At 37.9% G+C, this 22536-nt stretch overlaps 1 protein-coding gene across 2 annotated transcripts in view; it reads right to left on the bottom strand.

Moving 5' to 3' along the window:
• Entpd5 (ectonucleoside triphosphate diphosphohydrolase 5 (inactive)) overlaps nt 1–22536 on the bottom strand; it is a 40302-nt gene that overhangs the window by 12916 nt on the left and 4850 nt on the right. Inside the window, exons 3-9 of one of the 2 annotated variants that reach the window (XM_071607676.1) lie at nt 12143–12215; nt 8052–8336; nt 7046–7125; nt 4918–5061; nt 993–1068; nt 696–731; nt 122–210 (exon numbers count right to left, since the gene is read on the bottom strand). In XM_071607676.1, the coding sequence (XP_071463777.1) occupies nt 122–210; nt 696–731; nt 993–1068; nt 4918–5061; nt 7046–7125; nt 8052–8268 (642 nt within the window). In that variant the 5' untranslated portion in view covers nt 8269–8336; nt 12143–12215. Of the gene's footprint in view, nt 1–121; nt 211–695; nt 732–992; nt 1069–4917; nt 5062–7045; nt 7126–8051; nt 8337–12142; nt 12216–22536 lie in introns of those variants that run through there. The other variant, XM_027931589.2, reaches the window with a different exon arrangement.

Genomic DNA, 22536 nt, shown 5'->3' with positions numbered 1-22536 from the left:
AGTTGACTCTACTCAGTCTGTTCATGACAGAACTGCTATCTGAAAGTTGGGCTCCAGTTTCTTGGCCCATGATATGCCTGCCAAGTGTGTTGCTCACCAGACCTTCATGCAAATGACTCACCTCAAACTGTGGCAGAAACGTGATTTGGGTGGAGGCCCCTCCCAGGTCCAGAGTCCCCACTGTCTCCTGGCTGTGGCCATGTAGCTGACCTGTCAATGAGAAACAGCTCTGAATACCCTCCACACCTTAGGCAACACAACACTCGTCTGCCTGTAAATTCTCTCTTGTTCTTGTTGTATATTGAAAATATTCCATAAATAATCCAAAGCTCCCTGGTCCCCAAAGTTGCAGGTAAATGTCAACTCAAGAGGAAATTTTGTTGCAGCTGAGGCCTTAAAGGCTGGTTATAAACATTAAGTTCTTGTCTTCCCTGAATCACCGTCTTTTTTTGTTTTTGTTTTATTTTGTTTTTTAGAACAATACAGAAAGAGGGAAAGGGATTTTGATTCTCCTGACCATGCCTATGAAAACCAGTTAAAGTTTTTGGTTTGGGTTTTTTTTTTTTTTTTTCTTCTTTTTTGCAGTGCTGGGAAACAAACCCAGAGCCTTGTACGTGCTAGGTAAGCACTCTCCCACTGAGCCATGTCCCTGGCCCCCAGTTAAAGTCTTAAGATATACTTGAGGATATATTTACCTGTTAGGAAATTCACAGTAACCCAAGCCAATATACCTAAAACAGAGAAATACAAGGATTACATTCCAGAGCATTCTTTTCCCTTTCCTGGTGCCACCTTTGTTCTTTTCTGTAAATTCTGTGGGAGAGCACATGTTCCCTCTTTTAAAACCTGTCCTTCCATTCTTCCCTGCTTATTTGTTTCGATTACTTAGTTCTTTTTTCCTAACTGCTCAATCTCTGTTCTTAGTTCTTGAATCAGAGCTTTCACTGACCCCGCCTCTCTCCCCTGAGAACATATTTTACCACCTCTCCTACCTTCATAGGATCCATCCATGATGCTAACACTGTCATCTGGGACCAGGAAAGGTGACTTCTTGAAGATCTCCTCCACCTTAGGAAAAAAGGGGGAAAATCTGGGTTCTCTGAGACATTAAAACAGATTTCCACATTTTTTTTTGGGCTGTGTTCTGTAAGGCTTATTTTTCCTAGATGAAAGAAACCTGAAAAGGAACTTGACAAGCCATGACCAGCTTCCTACAAAAACAAACACAGGGATTTCTGACTTTAAAGATAATTTCAAACAAACCATCTAAATTTATGGATGAACTGAACTGAGAGAAGGAAATATATCTGATCCTGACAACTCAATCAGGATCTTGCAATTCTGTTAAAAACCTATGGTTAAGGGCTGGGGCTGAGGCTCAGTGGTAGAGTGCCTGCCTCGCATGTGTGAGGCACTGGGTTCGATCCTCAGCACCTTCATAAATAAATAAAGATCTGGAAAAAAAAAGTCTAAAAAATAAACAAAAACCCCTGTAGTTAAGCCGGGCACAGTGGCACACGCCTGTAAACGCAGCGGCTCGGGAGGCTGAGGCAAAAGGATCATGAGTTCAAAGTCAGCCTCAGCAACTTAGTGAAGCCCTAAGCAACTCAGTGAGACCCTGTCTCTAACAAAATACAAATTAGGGCTGGGGATATGGCTCAGTGGTTAAGCGCCCCCTGAGTTTAATCCCCCCAGTACCAAAAAAAAAGAAAAAGAAAAAAAAAAAAAAACCATGGTTAAATTCTACCTGGACACTCACTAGAAGCTGGGAGGAGCTTTTCCCAGTTCATTCTTAGATGAGCTGATGGACCTCGCACAGAAAAGGAGTTCCTGTGCAAGGACTGAGCATTCTGCCATCTCTGTTGGATTCTGGCACATGGTTGGACCCTTTAGAGTCTTCGGGGGAACCCCAGACCTAGACTTATGGAATCCTATTTTAGAAAATGATTCTCCACAAATACAGGCTAATGATATGTGGATTATGGCTTATTTTCATGATTCTTATGGGGGGAAAAAGATTCTCCAAATAGAAATAGGAAGAACTCTAATCTGTTTGTTGTTCTCACTTCTAATAGGATGAAACACATCAAGTAATGACCTCTGGATCCTGTTTCAACCAGGAAAAGCCAATTAAGTGACCTGTAAGTAAACTTTTAAGGAGAAGATAGATAAGCAAATAGGAATAAATACAGAAAGAGAGTTCCTGCTCTTTACTTCACTCCTCTCCTCTGCACCACAGTATTCTCAACATAGCAGCCAGAATGATGCTTTTAATATTGGAAATCAGATCATTTTCCTAAACCTTCTGATGGCTTCCTTCTTTTTAGGAAAAAAGTCAAACTCTTTATATTGGCCTTTGAGAGCACTATGACAAACTCCCCCACCTCTGATCTCACTTCTACTTGGCTCTCATCACTCAGCTCCCTCCAGCCTTGCTCACCTCCTGGATACTGTTCCTGAACATGGCCAGTATGTTCCTGCCTTAGCCTTTTTGCAGCTGCTCTTCTTTTGAGCCTGAAATATTCCCCCAAATGTTTTGTATAACTGTTTCTCTATTCCCCTCAGGCCTCTGATCAAATGAATCTTACCAGAAAGGTCTCTTCTGCCTGCTCTAATTAAAATAGCACCTCCCCCTACCACCAGCATTCCCTACCCACCTTACCCTGCTTTATTTTTCTTGTAGCAACTACAGTTATATGAAATACTTTGAACAACGTTATTTTATTTTGTTTCCCTAAAACTAGAATGTGAATGAGCTCCATGAGGTGAGGACAGGGACTGATTGTCTTTTTTGTTTCCTGCTGTTCCTATCCCCAGTAACTTCATCAACACCTAGTCTGCGCTTAGCCCTCATAAATTGAATGAATGAATGAATAAGGAATTGGGATTCAGGATTCTCACAGACATGCTAGGCTGCTTGTACTTCAATAAGGAACTTAAGCCCTCTGTGCTGATAGTCAAAGGACTTAGAAGAATGAGCACAATTCTAATACAAAATCTTTTATTGCTGTGATTTTTATGGGATTCTGCCTACAAATAGTCTTCTCATATTTTTATAAATATTCTTTACAACATGAAATTTAAATATTATGTTTATTGTACAACTGTACAATAAAATTTAAAATATTGAGTTTAACAAAATTCTAATTTTTCTTTTTTGTTTTTGTTTGTTTTTGGTGTTGGGGACTGAACCCAGGGGCACTTTACCACTAAGCAACTATCCCCAGTACTTTTTATTTCTTATTTTGAGACAGAGTCTCTCTAAGTTGTTGCTGGGGCTGGCCTTGAAGTTGCCATTCTCCTGCCTCAGACACTGGGATTACAGGCATGGGCCACTACACCCAACCATACTTAATTTTTTTTATCTGAAACAATGCTTTTTTGAAGCCAGCCTTCTTGCCTTCCTCTCTTCCTCCCTCCCTCCCTCCCTCCCTTCCTTCCTTCCTTCCACCCACTAGGAATTGAAGCCAGGGGTGCTTTATCACTGACCCATATCCCCAGTCCTTTTTATTTTTTATTTTGAGATACTTGGTCTTACTAAGCTGCTTACTTGCTGAAGCTGAACTTGAACTTGCAATTCTCCTGCCTCAACCTCCCAAGTCACTGGGATTACAGGCATGTGATACCACACCTGGTGAAAAATCTTTCAAATTGGGGTGGGGATGTGGCTTTGTGGTAGAGTGCTTGCTTAGCATGTGTGAGGCCCTAGGTTCCATCCCTGGCACTGCCAATAAATAAATAAATACGTAAATTGAAATCTTTTAAACTTTAAAATTCCATGATTCTTCTAAAAACTTTATCTTGATTAAAAAAAAAGCCAGATATACAAAAAAAGAATTTAAACACTATTATTCCATTTATATGAAATATAAGCAAAATTTACCTGAAGAGATGAACACATCAGTGGTTCAGTGGTTGCCTGGTTTTAGGGGCAGGGGAAACTGACTAAAGGGTCACAAGAAAATTGCAATATTTGTCAAAACTCATTTAAATGTATGCCAAAAATGAATATATTCATTTGTTCACATAAATATATATGTTCAAATACTCACATAAATTTATCTCAATAAAGTTGATTAAAGACCATTTCCATGATCCTGCTTTTAAAAAGTTAGAACAATTATCATAGACAGGAGGTAGTATTCATTTTTCAGAAGAAGCTCCATAAATTCAAAAGTTGTAGTTACAAATGTATGTAGCTGAAGCTTGTCTCCCCATCTGATGCCCTCCACCATGTCCTGATCCAGCAGGAAAGTCCCTACAAGATGCCAAGCTTTTAGAACCATGAACTTAATAAACTTCCTTCCTTCCCTTTGTTTTGTTTCTTTTTTCTTTTCTTTTTTTTTTTTTTGGTACCAGAGATTGAACCCAGAACCCAGAGGCACTTAATCATTGAGCCATATCATTAGACTTTTAAATTTCTTTTACTTTAGATAGCGTCTCATTAAGTTACTAAGGACTCAAAAAAATAAAAAATAAAAAGTTACTAAGGACTCACTCAGTTACTGAGGCTGGCTTTGAACTCGAGATCCTCCTGCCTCAGCATCCTGAGCTGCAGGATTATAGGCATATACCACCACATCTGGCTAAAGCTCTTTTCTGTATCAAAAAAAAAGAAGGGGTGGCTGGGGTTTTGGCTCAGAGGTAGAATGCTCACCTAGCATATGTGAAGCACTGGGTTCGATCCTCAGCACCACATAAAAATAAAATAAAGATATTGTGTCCTCCTATAACTAAAAAATAAATATTTTTTAAAGGCATATAACTAGCTACAAGAGCTGAGTCACCACAGTGCTTTAGCAATGGTGGAATACTAAAAGTTGCAGTTACACTCCAAAGGTCTAAGCCCTCAAAAAGAAAATATTCATATACAGAAAAACACAGAATTATCCAAGATGCAGATTTCAAAAAAATTACCTCAAAGAGCAGAGCCTGGGCTTTCTGTTCTGGCAGTAAGCGCAGTCCTGCTGTTGCCTTCAGGACCACTGGGGTCCTTTTCCAGTGACTTTGGGGAATTGAGTCTTTGGCCACCTCTAAGAGTTCTTCAACAGTCTCAGCACCCTTTGAAAGAGACAACCCATATATCCAATTAACAGTCCATTTAGAGCATTGGTCTACTCCTTCATGCTTTGGGGGAATATTAGGAATGATGTGGCAGAGGGCTCCTCTCTGAACTGCAGAAACAGAAACCCAGAGAAGTGGAATACTTTGAAGGAGTATCCATTTTATTTTGACAGTCATAATAAAAATTATTCTTTTATGGTGTGTTCTTTTATAGTGTGTTTGTATAGCACCAGGGATTGAATCCACAGCCTTGCACATTCTAGGCAAGTACTCCGCCACTGAACTACATTCCTAGTCCTTTTAAATTTTTTAAATTTTGAGACAGGGTCTCACTAAACCATATTGGCCTTATGATGCTCCTGCCTTAGCCTCCCAAAGTGGTTGCTATTGCATGTGTGCACTACCACACCCAGCTATAGTGTGGTCATTTTAGTGGATTGTTATTTTATGTGTCAATAAATTAGGTTTAGTTTGGCTCATGCCTATAATACCAGCTACTCAGAAGGCAGGAGAATTACAAGTTCAAGGCAGCCTGGGCAACTTCAGAGAACCTGTCTTAAAAATGAGTAAAGAAAATAAAAAATTTTAAAAAAAGAAAGACAGATAGATTTTTTAAAAAGGCGTCTTCTGTTTCAGATAAAAAATTTAAGTATGGTTGGGTGCAGTGGCCCATGCCTATAATCCCAGTGACTCAAGAACCTGAGGCAGGAAAATGGCAACTTCAAGGCCAGCCCCAGCAACTTAGTGAGACCCTGTCTTACTAAGTCTTAGAGAGACTCTGGCTCAAGATTAAAAATAAAAAGGACTGGGGATAATAGCTTTGTGGTAAAGTTCCCCAGTCCCCAACACCAAAAATAAAATGAAAATTAAAAAATTAAGTTTAAGCCAGAAAGTCAGATATAGTATTGGGAACTCAAGAGTTGGGAGTCAGAAGACACTTGCTAGCCCATGACCTAATATGGGTCACTTGGCCTTCATGAGGTTTGGTTTCCTCAGATGTAAGATAGGAAATACACCTTACACCACCACTAAACTGGTGTGCACTTTAGATGAGGCACAGTCAGTGTGGCTGCCATACAAATACTAGCTATAGCTGTCATCATGCTATGATTGATAAGTGTTTCCCTGTGTGAATTTATTCAGGTAATACACTGTATTTTTATTAGCAAACACAACACAATTATCTTTTCTAAATATCAAATCAGTTGCTGATAATGCAGTTGCTTTCAATGGCTCCCAGTCTTCTAGTACATTTGCAGTTTCATGTGCTACTGAACTGAGAAAATACATCCTGTCCATTCTTCAAGCGCAAACCATTTTTTCATCAGGTTTTCCCTTGGTTAATGATTATTCCATGACACTGGACAATAAATACCTTTACCTCTAATACCAAGTTCAACAGTATACCTTGTTCTGTTATATCAGTGTGGCCTCAGACATACTGGGTATAGTATATTGGGGTGCTCAAATATGAAATACAGCTACTAGTCATCATAAACTATCCTCTACTACCAAAGATTTTAGTCATCAAGGGTGGTTGATTAATTCTCAGGAACAAGCATGGTTCCATCCTATATCAGAGCCCTCTGAAATAGAATTCACTGGGTCTCCATCCTTCAATTGCCATGTTTATGCCTCATACCCTAGAGAACTTCATGCGTATCTTCTTCACTGACATTAAATAATTTTTTCAGTTAATGGCTTTAACTCAAAACCTTAAATAGTAAATACAAAAAGCACAATCTCTTAAAAGTTTTCATCTATCCTGAACAAGCACAACTTATTTTCTAGCCTCCTTCCACCCAGCCCTGGTGAGCCTGGAGTATACAATTACTGTTATCTAGGAGACTTACTAAGGAGAGAAATTGATTTCACACATGACCTCAATATCATTAACAAACAACATGAGATATTTAACAGCAGTGATGTGGTAAAGTTATCCAGGCACTGAGAATATAAATATCAATCATAGGAAACTTACCTGCTTAGGTTGATCTACAAAAGCAGAAAGTCCTGGCTTCACAGAATCAAAGATTTCCCCTTCCAGAACTGGAAGCTGTCCTGTTTTGTCCACAGAACAAAACAGAAGAGATGATTACCAAAAGTTAAGTGCTTCAGCTACAAGGCTCTGTAAGTTGTCATGTAAGAGTAGATTTACCTATTCTTTCCCTAGACTATCCCAAATGATACCACTTGTGAGGAATGTCTTTCAGAAGTTTTTGAAATGGGAAACAGAAGGCATCAGACAACCTTCAGAGTCTGTCATTTCTCTGGTGGATATCTAGCTCCTATTCCTTTCACCAGGCTCTTTTTTGGGGGAACTCAAGAGTTGGAGTCAGAAGACACTTGCTAGCCCATGACCTGATATAACTTTATTTTATTTATTTTTTTATGGGTGCTGAGGATCAAACCAGTGCCTCATACACACTAGGCAAGTGTTCTACCACTGAACCACAAACCCAGCCCCTTTCACCAGGCTCTTCAGGATAATAATAATAAAACAATTCAGGGCTGGGGACATCTCAGTTGGTAGAGTGCTTGTCTCCATGCACAAGGCCCTGCTGGGTTCAATTACCAGCACCACCACCACCAAAAAAAAAAACACTAACAATTCAGAAAAAGTTAATTTTCAGGGTCCCCTCAGCCCCATCTTCAAGGATGAATACAAGGATAATAAAACTCATGTGATTCTCTCCCCAAGATCACTCCCAATATTCTCACTATTCTAGAATCCTAGAGTATTAATCAACTTTGCATAAAAGAAAGGACAAGTTATAGCTGTATTTCTTGGACATATGGGTTTCAGAGTTCAGGCAGCCCAGGTCTCTTAATTTCACATTGAATAAAAATGTGTTCAGTTAAAGACCGAAGTGTTCTCTGAAGAAAGACACTGACTATTCACACCACACACTCTCAGCACATTTGTTTTTGGAAGGAGGTGCTAAAGGGTGGATTCATAGACTGGTGAGGGTCCCAGTTGCACTTACCTGGTATTTTCTGCACAAAGGTATAAACATGAATCCGAGTTCCAGTGCTTCCTGCATCAAACATAATTCCATACAAGGTGCTGGCACTGACATTTATCGGACACATGGAAGACAGGAAGACACCCTCAAACCAAGTCTGCTGATCTCTATGGAAGATACTGCTACAAACACAGGATACCACCAGCATGAAAAAGACTGTGCCCCAGGAAGTGGCCATACTCTATCCAAGGTGTGGTGACCTGAAGTTTGATTGTGGAAGGAGTGCTGCTTACAATCCTGTAGTGGCTTATAGGACAAAGATTCACAAGGTTAGTTCAATTGGTTTTTTTGGTTAACCTGTAAGAGAAGAAACACCATAATAGAAATCCTGCCCTTGTCCCCAAGGTGTTCCTTCTCTATTTCTAATAACAAGTACAACAAGCTAAACCAGGGTAATACAGGCTCTTAGCACTTTTTCTGAAGGGTATCTTGTTCCAAAAGGAAACTGGGGTTTAAAATACATTTTCCTAAGCTTTGCTTTTAATTACAGAGTGGTTCTCACGTGCTCAAATGTTCTTTCTGCCCTCCTGCTCCTACGGGTGAGTCTAATTTTCTTTTTTGTGTGTTTTGACCATTTTGCCTTTAGATCACAAACTAACATTCCTCTCTCCTCCTTCTTTCTTTTCCTCCCTTTCCTCTTTTTGACTGATAGATAAGCTTAATTCAATTTATGAAATAAAGTTACAAAGAATATAAACATCAATCATAAGAAACTTACCTACTTAGGTTGATCTACCTAAAAAGGGCCTATGGTGTTGGGGGGTGTTCATGGCCTTAAAAAAGGCACTTTTGGGCCTGATAGAGAATACTTGTAATCCCAGCAAGTACTGAGACTGAGGTTGAGACAGAATTGCAAGTTCAAAGCCAACCTAGACAATTTAGTAAGACTTTTTCAAATAAAAATTTTTAAAACGTTAGGAATGTAGCTCAGTGGTAAAACACCACTGGGTTCAATGCCCAGTACCATTAAAAAAAATAGGATTACGCCACTGAGCTATTAATTATAATCAATAATATTGCTAGTGGCTTGCAAATACATATTTGCTAGGAGCGGGCGCAGTACTGGGGGATCAACCCAGGGCCTCACAAATGCTGGGGAAGTACTCTACAACTGAGCTATATCCATATATCCCCATCCTTTTTATTTTGAGACAGGGCCTTGCAAGATTGCCCAGGCTGGTCTCAAACCTGTGATTCTTCTGCCTCAGTCTCCCAAATGATTGGGATTACAGGCATATACCACCATACCCAGCCCACTATGAATTTCAAAACAGCTTCACAGGTTTCAGGCCACATTATTGCCAAAAGAACTTAGGACAAATGCCCAAATTAAAGTCAAGAGTTCTATGACTTGCTGAAAATTACAAAGTAAGTCAGTAGTGATATACAGACCATAAATCAGTCTTTATTCTTCTCTATTTCTTTTTTCCTAATTCCAAATGCTATAGCAAGTTATTGTCCATATTTTTTAATGTGTCTTCATCACACTTTGGATTTCCATACAATGGAGGCAGGATACAAATGCTGCTAGAAAGTTAGTATAAGGACATGGAAAATAGTGGACAATACTATTTGTCAGGTCAGAGGTCCTGGGTTCCAACTCTAGCATTCTAGCATTTGTTCTCTATCAGGGATCTTTTTTTTTTTTTGGAGGGCTGGGGATTAAACCCAGGGCTTTGTCCATGCCAGGCCAGCATTTCACCACTGAGTCATACCCACTAGCCTGAGTTGCATGATCTTGAGCAAATCATTTAGACTCTCTGAGACTCTATTTCCTCATTGTAAAGTACCTTGGGGCTGGGGTTGTGGCTCAGTGGTAGAGTGCTTGCTTAGCACATGCGAGGCACTAGTTTCAATCCTTAGCATTAGATTTAAAAAATAAATAAATATAATATTGCATCCATCTACTAAAAAAAAAAAATCTTAACTGCCCTTTCTTCCTTAACATGGTTATTAGGAAAATCAAATGAGACACTATATATGCACATACACATACGTATACTTTTAGATATATTATTGCACATACACATGTAATTAGAATACATACAAATTATCTCATTTTGATTTTCCTACATATATACACATATGTGTGTATCTTAATTAGAATAAGTTATAGGTGGAGAACCTACTTAGAATAAGTTATACTCCATGTTCATATAATATGTCAAAATATACTCTGTCATGTGCATCTAAGAACAACAACAAAACAAAAAAGCCATTAAGCTATCTGTGGATGCTGATGGCACCTGGAAGAGTATTTATTCTTTGGGGAATTCTCTATTAGAGATGGGGAAGTGAGGTTTCTCAAATCTTTTTTGGAAATTGTACTTCATATTCTAATCCATATGTGCTAATATGCACATCATCTAATTCCTTCATTTATAAAATTTTTTTAGTTTTGTAAAGTGAATGGTGTGATCAATGTTTTTGTAATCAAATTCAAAAGTCTTTTTATAGTTTAAGTATTTGTGAAATAATAATAAAAATATTTCTCCAGACTGAGATCCATGAGTATAGGGAATTTATCTATTTTTGTTTCTGGTTTATTCTAGCACATAGATGAGTGACTAATATACTATAGGTGGTCCATAAATTTTGCCAAGTGAAAAAAATAATGAATAAAAAATCATCAACTTAGTATATTAAAAATTTCTGTTAATGTTTAAAATCACATTGCTGTTAAATGTATAGTATTATATCCCTATTTAATAATAATTCAAATGCCATTTCTTCCCTGAAGTAATTACATCCATTCTTTTGTCAGTTTTTCCTTATTGTTCTCTAGTTCAAGAACATAATGATTGTCTCTGTTAGACCATATTCTTCTTAGGAAGAGATAATGACTAGTTTAACTTTGTATGCATAATAATTTATTATGCATAATATAGAAAAATTAAAATTATGTTTAATTAAAAAAAAAAGGTTTTATTGTGTGTGATACTTGAGATCAAACCCAGAGCCTCATCTATATTAGGCAAGTGCTCTATCACTTAGTTATATCTATAGTCCATTTATTTATTCATTTATTTGTTCATTCATTTTGCAGTACTGGGGATTGAATTCAGGGATGCTGTACCACCAAGCCATATCCTCACCCCTTTTAATTTTTTGAGACAGCCTCACTAGGCTGCTATGGCAGGCCTTGATCACAATCCTCCCACCTCAGCCCCCCAAATAACTGGGATTACAGGCATGTGCCACCACAACTGGCTCTTGTTTTTTGTTTTAAAATTACAATACATTATTTAAACATTATGTAACATCCCAGTATTTTTCCAGGACTGAGGTTGTACAAAGTGGAAGGAAAGAAAGGACTTGTTATTATTGTTGGGAAATAATTTTTAAAACATAAAGGAGGCTTATTTTTCATCATTCTTCACCAAAGCCAATATAGTAAATTCCTTTTTTTTTTTTTTGGTGGTGGTGGTGGGAGGTGTGCCAGGGATTGAACTCAGGGTACTTGACCTCTGAATCACATCCCTAGCCCTATTTTTGGGGGGGAGGGGGGTACCAGGGATTGAACTCAGGGGCACTCAACCACTGAGCCACATCCCCACACTAATTTTGTATTTTATTAGAGACAGGATCTCAATAAGTTGCTTACAGCCTCCCCATTGCTGAGGCTGGCTTTGAACTCTCAATTCTCCTGTCTCAGCCTCCCGAGCCACTGTTATTACAGGTGTGCATCACTGCACCTGGCACTAGATGAAGTATTCTTACTCATTCTTAAGTTTATTGACCATTGAGGGCTTAAGTAAAATACCTCACTCCCCACAGGTGACATATAACATAAAATGAAGCAGATGAAAGTTAATTGCATTTGGGATTTTAAAATATTTAAATATTTTTCTGAAGTACTGCAAAGGCAGTTAGAATTGTCCCTTTGAACGCTATTCAAGGCTGAACTTCTATCCTGTGGTTAAGAACGGGAGCTACTGGCTAGGGAAAGGAACCAAAAGAATTGTTCAACTTTCAAAATTCCTAACAAAGGAAACTTCATCCCAGGAAATTAACCATTGAAAGGACAGCTGCCTGGCCAGATTCATACTCACATCTTAAAGCACTCACTTCGGAGGATTCTTCTTTTACAGAAAATGGGCTGGTCACACAGATCAATCTACATAGCTGAAAACAGAAACAGTTCTTTAGATTCTTAACACTGGACACCAGCTTTGTCCAGCATGTGCTCCCTCTTCCCTCAGGACCTGCATGAGTGGCACTGTGGGTACCAGCTCCCCTTTGTCTCTGTGACAGCAGCTTCTTCACAGGTCACTCATATTTTCATATTATTGTGGCTTCTCAAAAACATTTCCAGCTTCTGTTTTCACTAAGCAAACATTTGTTTTTCTTCCAGAAGATTTTTAAAGGAGAAAAATAATGCATCGTAGGTATCAGTTTTCATGGAATGAAAACTGCAGAGTCATACCAGGTATTTGGTGAAAAGCCAAACAAATTTTAGAGAAAGCAAAGGATTAACATGTAAAATGCCCTTTCCGACCTTAGCACCTACCTTCTAACCACTGTCAACCCCACTTTTCTTTAAGATTAGCTATTTTTAAAATGGTATTAGGAAGACTTACAATGTTGAGTTTACAGGAGGGCATCTTATTATACATGACCCCAGTCTGCGCAACTTGCTCTTTCACTTTTTTTTTTTTTTAAAGAGAGAGGAGAGAGAGAGAGAGAGAGACAGAGAGAACTTCAATATTTATTTTCTAGTTTTTTTTGGCAGACACAACATCTTTGTTTGTATGTGTGCTGCACGCATGCCAGGCGAGCGCGCTACTGCTTGAGCCACATCCCCAGCTCACTCTTTCATTTTTTAAAAATCTTTATTTTTTATTTTTTTTTCCTCACCTTTTCAGTGAGACCTCCCTTTCTAAAACTGTAGTACACTGGCCACACACACATTTTCTTTTTCTTTTTTTTTTTTTTAAGAGAGAGAGAGAGAGAGAGAGAATTTTAATTTATTTTTTAGTTTTCGGCGGACACAACATCTTTGTTTGTATGTGGTGCTGAGGATCGAACCCAGGCCGCACACATGCCAGGCGAGCGCGCTACCGCTTGAGCCACATCCCCAGCCCCACACACACATTTTCTATACACATTTTCTACCTTCCGTCCCTGTTTCTCTCCACAGCACTTCTCACATTCCAATACACTGTGTAATTTACTACTTGTTTATTTTCATATTTCCGTCTTTCCCCCACTCCCATTCTCCAGAGTTAGCTATCCATCTGCAGAAACTTTTGTGTTTTGTTTCTGGAGTGTTCCTGGTGCTGGGACAGAGCTAACATATGCTAGGTGTTAAATAAACACTCTGAAGGGATAAACAGGGATCCAGTAACTCAGGCACTGGATCTTCAGCCATTTAACATTAGTACAATGGCAGACTTCTTTCAAAAGATTAATCACCTGCCTTCTGGAAGATCATGATTCCAAGCTACCAAGGAAGGACTGTTTCTCCAATGTGTCAATTACACAAAGATATAATTTATCCAAATATGTTAAATTTTATATACTACTCAAGATAATACAGATAGTCATATATAAGTTGAACTTGAGAACTGGTCTTCTCAATATCTCTTACTTTTATTCACCCCAAACAAAATACCCTCTTCAATTCTTTGCTTTGAAACTTCAGTGCCAACTAGCGTTCGTCCCTCACGATCTCTATATCCTTCTAAGGTCTTTTCAGTTTCTTTATACCTGTAGTTAACACTTATTCCTCACTACTCAGCCTTTCCAGAGCTTTATATTCTGGCTTCCCCTTCTCCATGCCCCCTAAAGTCTCAAAGACCACAATCCCATAGAACAGGGCCCCATTCAGGTGCTCACCTGCTTATGTCTGCCTGCTGTGAATCCCTGCTTTCCTGCTTTCACTATTGGCTGCCTTTTGCTCTTTGCTCCTATTTGAGATCTTCTGAATCAAGCAAGCTTCACAAAGCACAGGCACCTTTGTACTAGTTTACAACTAACTGTGTGGAATTTTGCTAACTCACTCCCATCTTTACTCTTCACTTCTCCCTGCTCCACCTTTTCTCTGGGTACATGATTGTCTGGTTCATCTACTTTTATGACAGTTGAGTACCAATTAATAGAAATATTGTTTCCAGGGCATAAGTTGCTCAAGATCTGAATTCTGTGTTGTTTTCATGTTAGCTGAACAGTAGAAAGCTAAGAGCATTTGTAGCCAGTTTCCACCCATGACTGAATTTAGAAAGCTGCTAACTAATATGCATCTAATTATATAACAGAAATTGCACTAGGTCTAGATATGCAAACGGGAGTCAGATAGGCTCTTGGGGAGACTTCAGCTTACCAAAAAAGAGTACACAAATAAACCAATAGTTACAATGTACTTGGATAAGTTCTCTTACAAAAAAGAGCACAGTGCTCAGGAATAGATATAACAGACAAGTAACTTGGCTTAGAAGGGGAAGGATGGGGGTTGGAAAGGAATGGGAGGCTTCTTGAGGGATGCGAGGCCTAAAGAGAATCCTGAATTAGAAGTAGAAACTACCAGTGCGGAAATTCTACAGGGCGAATTCTGAGCTTCAAATGTAACTAGAAAATAGAGAATAAAGAAGGCAATGTGAGGAAGGCTGGCTCTAGAGGCACTGAGATTTCTAAAGGAGTGGACTGGTTTTCCTTGTACAGTTCCATGGTGACATGTGATTGCTAATTATATATCTTTCTATTCCCTCGCTAAGCAAATATCAATGTTGACTGACTTGAATAAAATGACACAGTATTTTATAACAGTGGAAAATAATAGAATGGAATAAATGACCAGTAAAGTTCCATCAAAGGTTGGCAAACAGTCAAATATAAAAGCTTCCATTGCCAATTCTTCTGAACTCTACAGCAGAGCTGGCTTAAACAAAGTTAAAAATTAAACATAGGTAAGTTTAAAATGTAACTAGAATGAAAATTTTAAACAGAAGTTGAACTATGGGAATGGATACAGCCAAACTACCTGTACAAAAGCCTTGCCAAGCAAAACTGCTGTGGGTCTAGTATGGTAACTATCTTTTAAGAGACTATAGTAAATAGGAAAAAAATACATGTCCATAAATGTCCTCCGTAAAATGCAAATGAGAAGCACCATGCTCTGAGACCTCAAAGATGGGAGTGGGCATGGTGGTGCACACCTGTAATCCCAGTGGCTTGGGAGGCTGAGACAGGAGGATCATAAGTTCAAAGTCAGCCTCAGCAACAGCAAGGTGCTAAGCAACTCAGTGAGACCCTATCTCCAAATGAAATACAATAGGGCTAGGGATGTGGCTCAGTAGCAAAGTGCTCCTGAGTTCAATCCCCTGTACCAAAAAAAAAAAAAAAAAAAAAGAGGTGGCATTTGAGGAGGGTGCTGGGGAGAGAAATGAATTAAGACAGGAGAGGAGTCAGGAATAAGAAATAATATAAATCAAGATATAAATGTAGAAAAGGGAATAGGGCACTCTGGCAAGTCCAGTTCAGTTTGACTAACTATAGTAGGAAATAAAGTTGAAACTGAAGTCAGATAATTGAGTGTTCCAATTACCAAGCTAAGGAGTCTAGACTATTCTGCGGGTAATAGGAATCACTGAAGACTGAAGAGTCTCAAATATCAATCTAGCAATTACATATAAGAAAGAGTGAAGTGGTGAGCCTTGTTAGGATCACTCAGTTGTCTGATTTTATAAATATTTGCTGATGCTCACCTAATGCTAGGTGTCAAGAGAATGGAAGGTAAATAAAACAGGACTTTTTATTTAAGATGCTCTGGTTTGACAAGGTGACAGACATATATACGAATAACAGTGTCTTTGTTTAAAAACAGTAAAGGAGTCCAAAGCATAGAAGGGCTAACTACCGAGAGGATTTGGAAAGGCATCATGAGATGACATTTGAATTGATCATGAAAAATGAGTAAAAGTAACTACATAAATACATGTGGACAAAGACCAGAGGGATTATAAAAGATGAAAGCATATAGTAGGGAAATTATGGATAGTTTGGTTGTAAAACTTCATTTTAAGAATTGTTATTGTGGGCTGGGGCTACGGCTCAGTGGCAGAGCACTTGCCTAACATGTGTGAGGCACTGGGTTTGCTTCTTAGCACTGCATACAAAAATAAGCAAATAAAATAAGGCATGCTATCCATCTACAACTACAAAAAGAAATATTTTTAAAAGAATTCTTATTGTATAGATTTGGGAAACAAAAATAGAAAGTAAAAGATTATAATGGAAGACAGTATATTAAGAAAGGTTAGCATTTAACTCAGAGGAAAGATTGTGGCCACAAGAACACAATATGAAATAATAATAGTAGCTAATATTTATGAGACCTTAATCATACATGCCATGCTGTATGTTAAGTATTTTTCATGGATTACCTAATTTAATCTCAATATCACTCTTTGAGTAGGTGATTTTATTAACATCCCAATTCTAAAATTAGAAAACTGAGGCTTAACAGTTCACAATAGCAAGACTGTGGAACCAACCTAGATGCCCTTCAATAGACGAATGGATAAAAAAAATGTGGCATTTATACACAATGGAGTATTACTCTGCATTAAAAAATGACAAAATCATAGAATTTGCAGGGAAATGGATGGCATTAGAGCAGATTATGCTAAGTGAAGCTAGCCAATCCCTAAAAAACAAATGCCAAATGTCTTCTTTGATATAAGGAGAGTAACTAAGAACAGTGTAGGGACGAAGAACAGGAGAAGAAGATTAACATTTAACAGGGATGAGAGGTGGGAGGGAAAGGGAGAGAGAAGGGAAATTGCATGGTAATGGAAGGAGACCCTCAGGGTTATACAGTGGAGGAGGTAGAGAGAGAGGAGGGGAGGGGAGGGGAGAGGTGGGGAGGGGGGAGGGTGGAGGATGGGAAAGGCAGTGGAGCACAACAGACACTAGTATGGCAATTTGTAAATCAATGGATGTGTAACTGATGTGATTCTGCAATCTGTGTATGGGGTGAAGGTGGGAGTTCATAACCCACTTGAATCAAAGTGTGGAATATGATATGTCAAGAAATTTGTAATGTTTTGAACAACCCACAATAAAAAATTAAAAAAAAAAAAAAAAAAAAAACAAGAAAACTGAGGCTTAGATAAACTAATTAACCCTTAATTAGTCCTAAGTTTTAAATTCTGCATAGGATGACAGGACATAAAGGGTTAAGACCACACAATAGTTAATGAAAAGTCAGAAATCAAACCCAGATGGCTTAATTCCAGACTCACAGTCATAATGACTACACCACCCAGAAAAAACAGATATAGAAGTAGAAAGAACATAGAGAAGAAAGTTGAGATAAAAGGCAAGAACTTTAGACTTGCAGCAGGATGTGAAAGTCTTGCAGTAGTATCATTTTGTTATAATCAAGAGCTCTTGAAGAGCTTATTTTGCTGCTGAAAAAATACAGAATACACCATTTCTGACCACTTTCATTGCTACCAGCTTAACCCCAAGCCACCATCTTCATTTATTTATTTTTTTATGTGGTGCTGAGAATTGAACCCAGGGTCTCGCACGTGTGAGGCAAGCGCTCTACCACTGAGCCACAACCCCAGCTCCCCAAGCCACCATCTTTCATGAAAGTTACTAACATGGCCTTACTGGATTGTCTTGCCTTTTTTTTTTTTTTTTTTCTTTTTAGTAGGGGGTGGGGATTTATGCTGCTCTTCTTATTGAGGCCTATCTTTTTTTTTTTTTTTTTTTGGTACTGGGGACTGAACCCATAGGTGTTTTATCACTGAACCACATCCCCAGCCCTTTTTTTTCTTATTATTTTGAGATAGGATCTTGTTAAAAGTTGATTAGGGCCTCACTAAATTGCTGAAGCTGGCCTCAAACTTGGATCCTCTTGACTTAGACTCCCAAGTCTCTAGGATTACAGGTTTGTGCTACTATGCCTGGCTATAAATATGTATTATCTGCTTTCCTACGGCTATCTTTAATACTGTAACCTCCCACCCTCTTGTGTCCACTACCTCCTCCTGTTTTCTCAATTCCCCTTACTCTAATCCACTTTTATTCTACATCACTTATCATATTCTAACATACCAGAGAGTTTACTTATTATCTGTGTTCTTGAGAAAATATAAGCTCCTCAGGAGCAAAAACCTTTATTTACTGATATAACCCAAGCACATAATCAATGCCCAAGGTGATGTCCAGTAGGAACTCACAACAGGAATAAACTGCAAATGTCCTAACATGCAGGCATGGTGGCACACGCCTATAATAATCTCATTAATTTGGGAGGCCAAGGCAGGAGGATCATGAGTTCAAAGCTAGCCTGAGCAACATAGCAAGATCCTGTCTCAAAATAAAAAATAAAAGGGGCTGGGGATCTGGCTCAGTGGTTAAGTGCACCTAGGCTGAATCCCCAGTACCAAAATTAATTAGTTAACTCACCTTCAAATTATTAAAACTGTGATAAACTAAAATAAATAAATAAATAAGTAAAGCCCTAAAGCCAGGTGTAGCGACGCATGCCTGTAATCCCAGAGACTCAGAAGGCTGAGACAGGAGGATCTCAAATTCAAGGCTACATTCAGCAACTTAGTGAGACCAGGTCTCAAAATAAACAATAAAAGACCGGGGATGTAGCTCAGTGGTAAAGCATCCCTGGGTCAATCCCAAGAACCCACCACCCACCCCCAAAAAAACCTAAGATATTAAGTATTGTTTACATTGTCCAAATTCTCACCTAAAAATATTTTAGAATGCTATGCATAGTTACCTATTGCTACATAACAAATAATCCCAAAACTTAGTAACTTAAAACAATCATAAGCATTTATTATCTCAGTTTAAGTGGTTTGGGAATTTGGGAGAGGCTTAATTTGATACTTCTGGCTCAAGGTCTCTCGTGAGATTGTAATCAAGATGTAGGCTCAAGCTACAGTTGTCTGAAGGCTTCATTGGGATTGGAGCAACCACCTCCAAGATGGCTCACTCAACCGTTAGCAAGTTGGTGCTGGCTGTTGGCAGGAAGCCTCAGTTGCTTCCCACATGGATTCTCCATTGGGCTGCTTGAATGTCTTCACAACATGGTGGCTGGCTTCCTTCAGAATAGGCAATCCAAGAACTAGCCCTATGAGTCATGCACTATCACTTCCTTATATTCTAATGGTCATATAGACCAAAGTTGATAAAATGTGCAAGGGGACTACACAAATACATGAGTATTAGAAGGTGAGGATTGTTAAGAGCCAACCTAGAGGCTAGAAGTTATAACCAGTATTTGAATGCTGGGCATGGTGACATGCACCTGTAGTCCCAGATACTTAGGAGGCTGAGGCAAGAAGATCTCTTGAGTCCAGGTGTCTGAGGCAGCCTAGGGAACATAGAAAGACCCTGTCTCAAAAACAAACAAACAAAAAACAAATAAACAAACAAACCAGTATTTTGAAAATATTTTGTGTTCATTTTTTTTTCCAGTACATTCATGCATTGATTAATGATGGGGATACATTCTGAGAAATGTGTCAGTAAGAGAGTTCATATTGTATAAACATGAGAATGTACTTACACAAACCGAGATGGTAATGTCTACCTACATACCTAGGTTACGTGGTATATACTATTTTTTACTTAAATGTTATGCAGTGTGTGACCCTTATATACAATATATCTACATACATACTATACTTTCTATCAACTGACATACTTCTAGATTAAAAACTACATGACATTGTAATATTAACTTTTTTTAAACCCCCTTTTGTTTTTGAGAGACAGTTTACTATGTTGCCCAATGTGCCCTCAAGCCTCCTGAGTAGCTAGGACTATTGGTATGTTGTATCACCAGGCCCAGGCACCAATGATATTGATTTTTTTTTTTTTTTTTTTTTTGCAGTGCTGGGGATCAAACCAAGGGTGCCTCACTGATGCTAGGCAAGTGCTTTATCTCTGAACTACACCCCCAAGTTTTAAAAAATGAAATATATGCACCAGGTGTGCAAGTGTTACTCAGGAGGCTGAGGAAGATAGATTGCAAATGAGGCTAGTCTAGGCAACATAGTAAGACCATGGGGGTTTTTTTGTTTGTTTTTTTAAAAAAAGGCTATGTAATCCAAGTGACTATGGAGGCTGAAGTGAGAGGATAGCAAGTTGATGGTCAGCTTCAACAATTTAGCAAGGCCCTGTTTCAAAATAAAAAAAAGGGGGGTGGTGCTTAGCTCAGTGGCAAAGCACCCTCAGTATTAAAAAAAGAAGAAAAAAAAAGGCTGGAATATAGCTCAGTGGTAGAGTGTCTGCCTGGAATGTGTGAGTCCCTGAATTCAATCCCCCATACAGCAAAAAAAGAAAAAAGTAAAAATTTTAAAAATAATATTGATTTTTTAACTTCTCTTAAAATATCATACCCTACCACTTTAAATTTTCTGTTTTCTATAGTAGTGCCAATATTTTACTTAAGGAAAACACTTAAGCCAGAAAAACTAAAACTTACACAATGTTTATTTCTTAAGTGAAACCAAATTAATTAATTAATCAGTTTATTGATACTGGGCATTGAACTTTGGGGCACTACCACTGAGCTACATCCCCTACCCTTTTTATTTTTTATCCTGAGATAGGGTCTTGCTAAATTGCTGATGCTGGCCTCAAACTTGCAATCCTCTTACCTCAGTCTCCTGAGCTGCTGGGATTATAGGCATGTGCCACACCCCCATCTGGTAGTGAAACTGAATTTAAATACTTCAAATAAAAGTCAGATATATTTAGGAAAAAGTTGGAAGAAAATAAACAAATCATTGTATTTCTTAGGAAGATAGGTACAGTTAATAATTGAAAAAATATAACTGAAGTTAAATACTGAACAATGAGATACAGAATGAAAATATTTAACAGAATAGTAACTTATTTTATGCTACATACAGAAAAAAATTTCCAATCATAAAATGGTAGCATTAATACTTAGATACTGAAGAGGTATTTGTTAGAAAGGTACAATACTGACAAGTGGCCAGATTTTAAAATCATTGGAAGATTTTTATAACAATTATTTTCAAAAAGACAATAAAACAAATAAAAAGATTTATTAAAAACCGACTTTTATTTGATCATTGCCAAGGAATTGTTATCAAGCCTATGAGCGAAGAAACTGAGCAGGAACAATTTCCAGTAATATGAGTTGTCTCACACTGGTGGGAAAAGAGGCTCCTTGCCTTGGGCTCATCCAAAATTGACCACAATGTCCAGAGTGGATTCATAGATCAGAAGGGTAGTTGAATAAAATATTCTTTAAGGTTCCTCTAACCCTTAGATCAAATACCTTATCTCTCAATAAAGGAATTAGAATTGATGCATTCTAGTTATCAACAAATATAAAATTCTTTCCTATAAGTAGATTGCTTCTTTCTGTATTTTATTCCATTTTAATCTAAACAACATTAGTCAAGTGTCCAAAAGGACCCTCTGTACCATGAAACCCATCCGGGTGTTACCAATGAGTCAGGCAGTACATGTTTTCATTCTCCATTGTTTTAGGCATGACTTAACTACAATAATCACTGCACAAAGAAAGCTGTTGCTATTGAGGCCTCTTTTTTCACAAGTCACAAAGCCTTTTCTTACCTGTCTGTTAAGAATCAAAATCCTATGTATGATGTATCAAAATGCATTCTACTGTACATATATAACTCATGAGAACAAATTAAAAAAATTATATATTTTTAAAAAAGAAACAAAGTCCTTTACATAAGGCAATACTATCAATCCAGAAGGGGTTCATTGTCTCCTAATAAACAAATAAAATGAAAATCTGAAGTGATAAACTAGCTTAACCTCCAAATACCTATCTACTGTGGGAAGTACTTATAAGTAGACCTCCTTTTCTGCTGTTTTGCTTTCTACAGTTTGAGTTACCCACAATCAATCATGATCAAAAAATATTAAATGGTAAATTCTAAAAATAAATAATTCATACGTTTCAAATAATTTTATTATAGTATATCATTATTATGATTTTTCTATTTCATTATTATTGTTGCTAATCTCTTACTGTGCCTAATTTATAAATTAAACTTTATCACAGTTAAGTATGTGTAGCAAAAAACAATATATAGGATTTGGTACTTTCTACGGCTTCAGGCCATATTAGGTTTACAAAGTATCTCCCCTAACCCCATGGATGGATAAGAGGGACTACTGTATTTACAAAAGAGTAATTGCCAAGAATCAATATCATTAGGAGCTGCTTAGAGTTTGATTATGAGAAGATAAGTAAAAAATTATTTTTCCCTTCTTGTTATCAACTGAAAAACAACTACTGCTCCAACTATTTTATTTACTTATTTATTTTGGTACTGAGGACTGAACCCAGGGGAACTTAACCACTGAGCTACATCCCCAGCCTTTTTTTATACTTTAGAGACAGGGTTTCATGGAGTTGCTTAGCACCTCACTTTTTACTGAGGCTGGCTTTGAACTTGTG

Source organism: Marmota flaviventris, chromosome 2, assembly GCF_047511675.1.
Source record: "Marmota flaviventris isolate mMarFla1 chromosome 2, mMarFla1.hap1, whole genome shotgun sequence".
NCBI lineage: Eukaryota > Metazoa > Chordata > Mammalia > Rodentia > Sciuridae > Marmota > Marmota flaviventris.
Note: the sequence above shows the minus strand (reverse complement) of the source record. Positions and strands in the feature narration are given on the sequence as shown.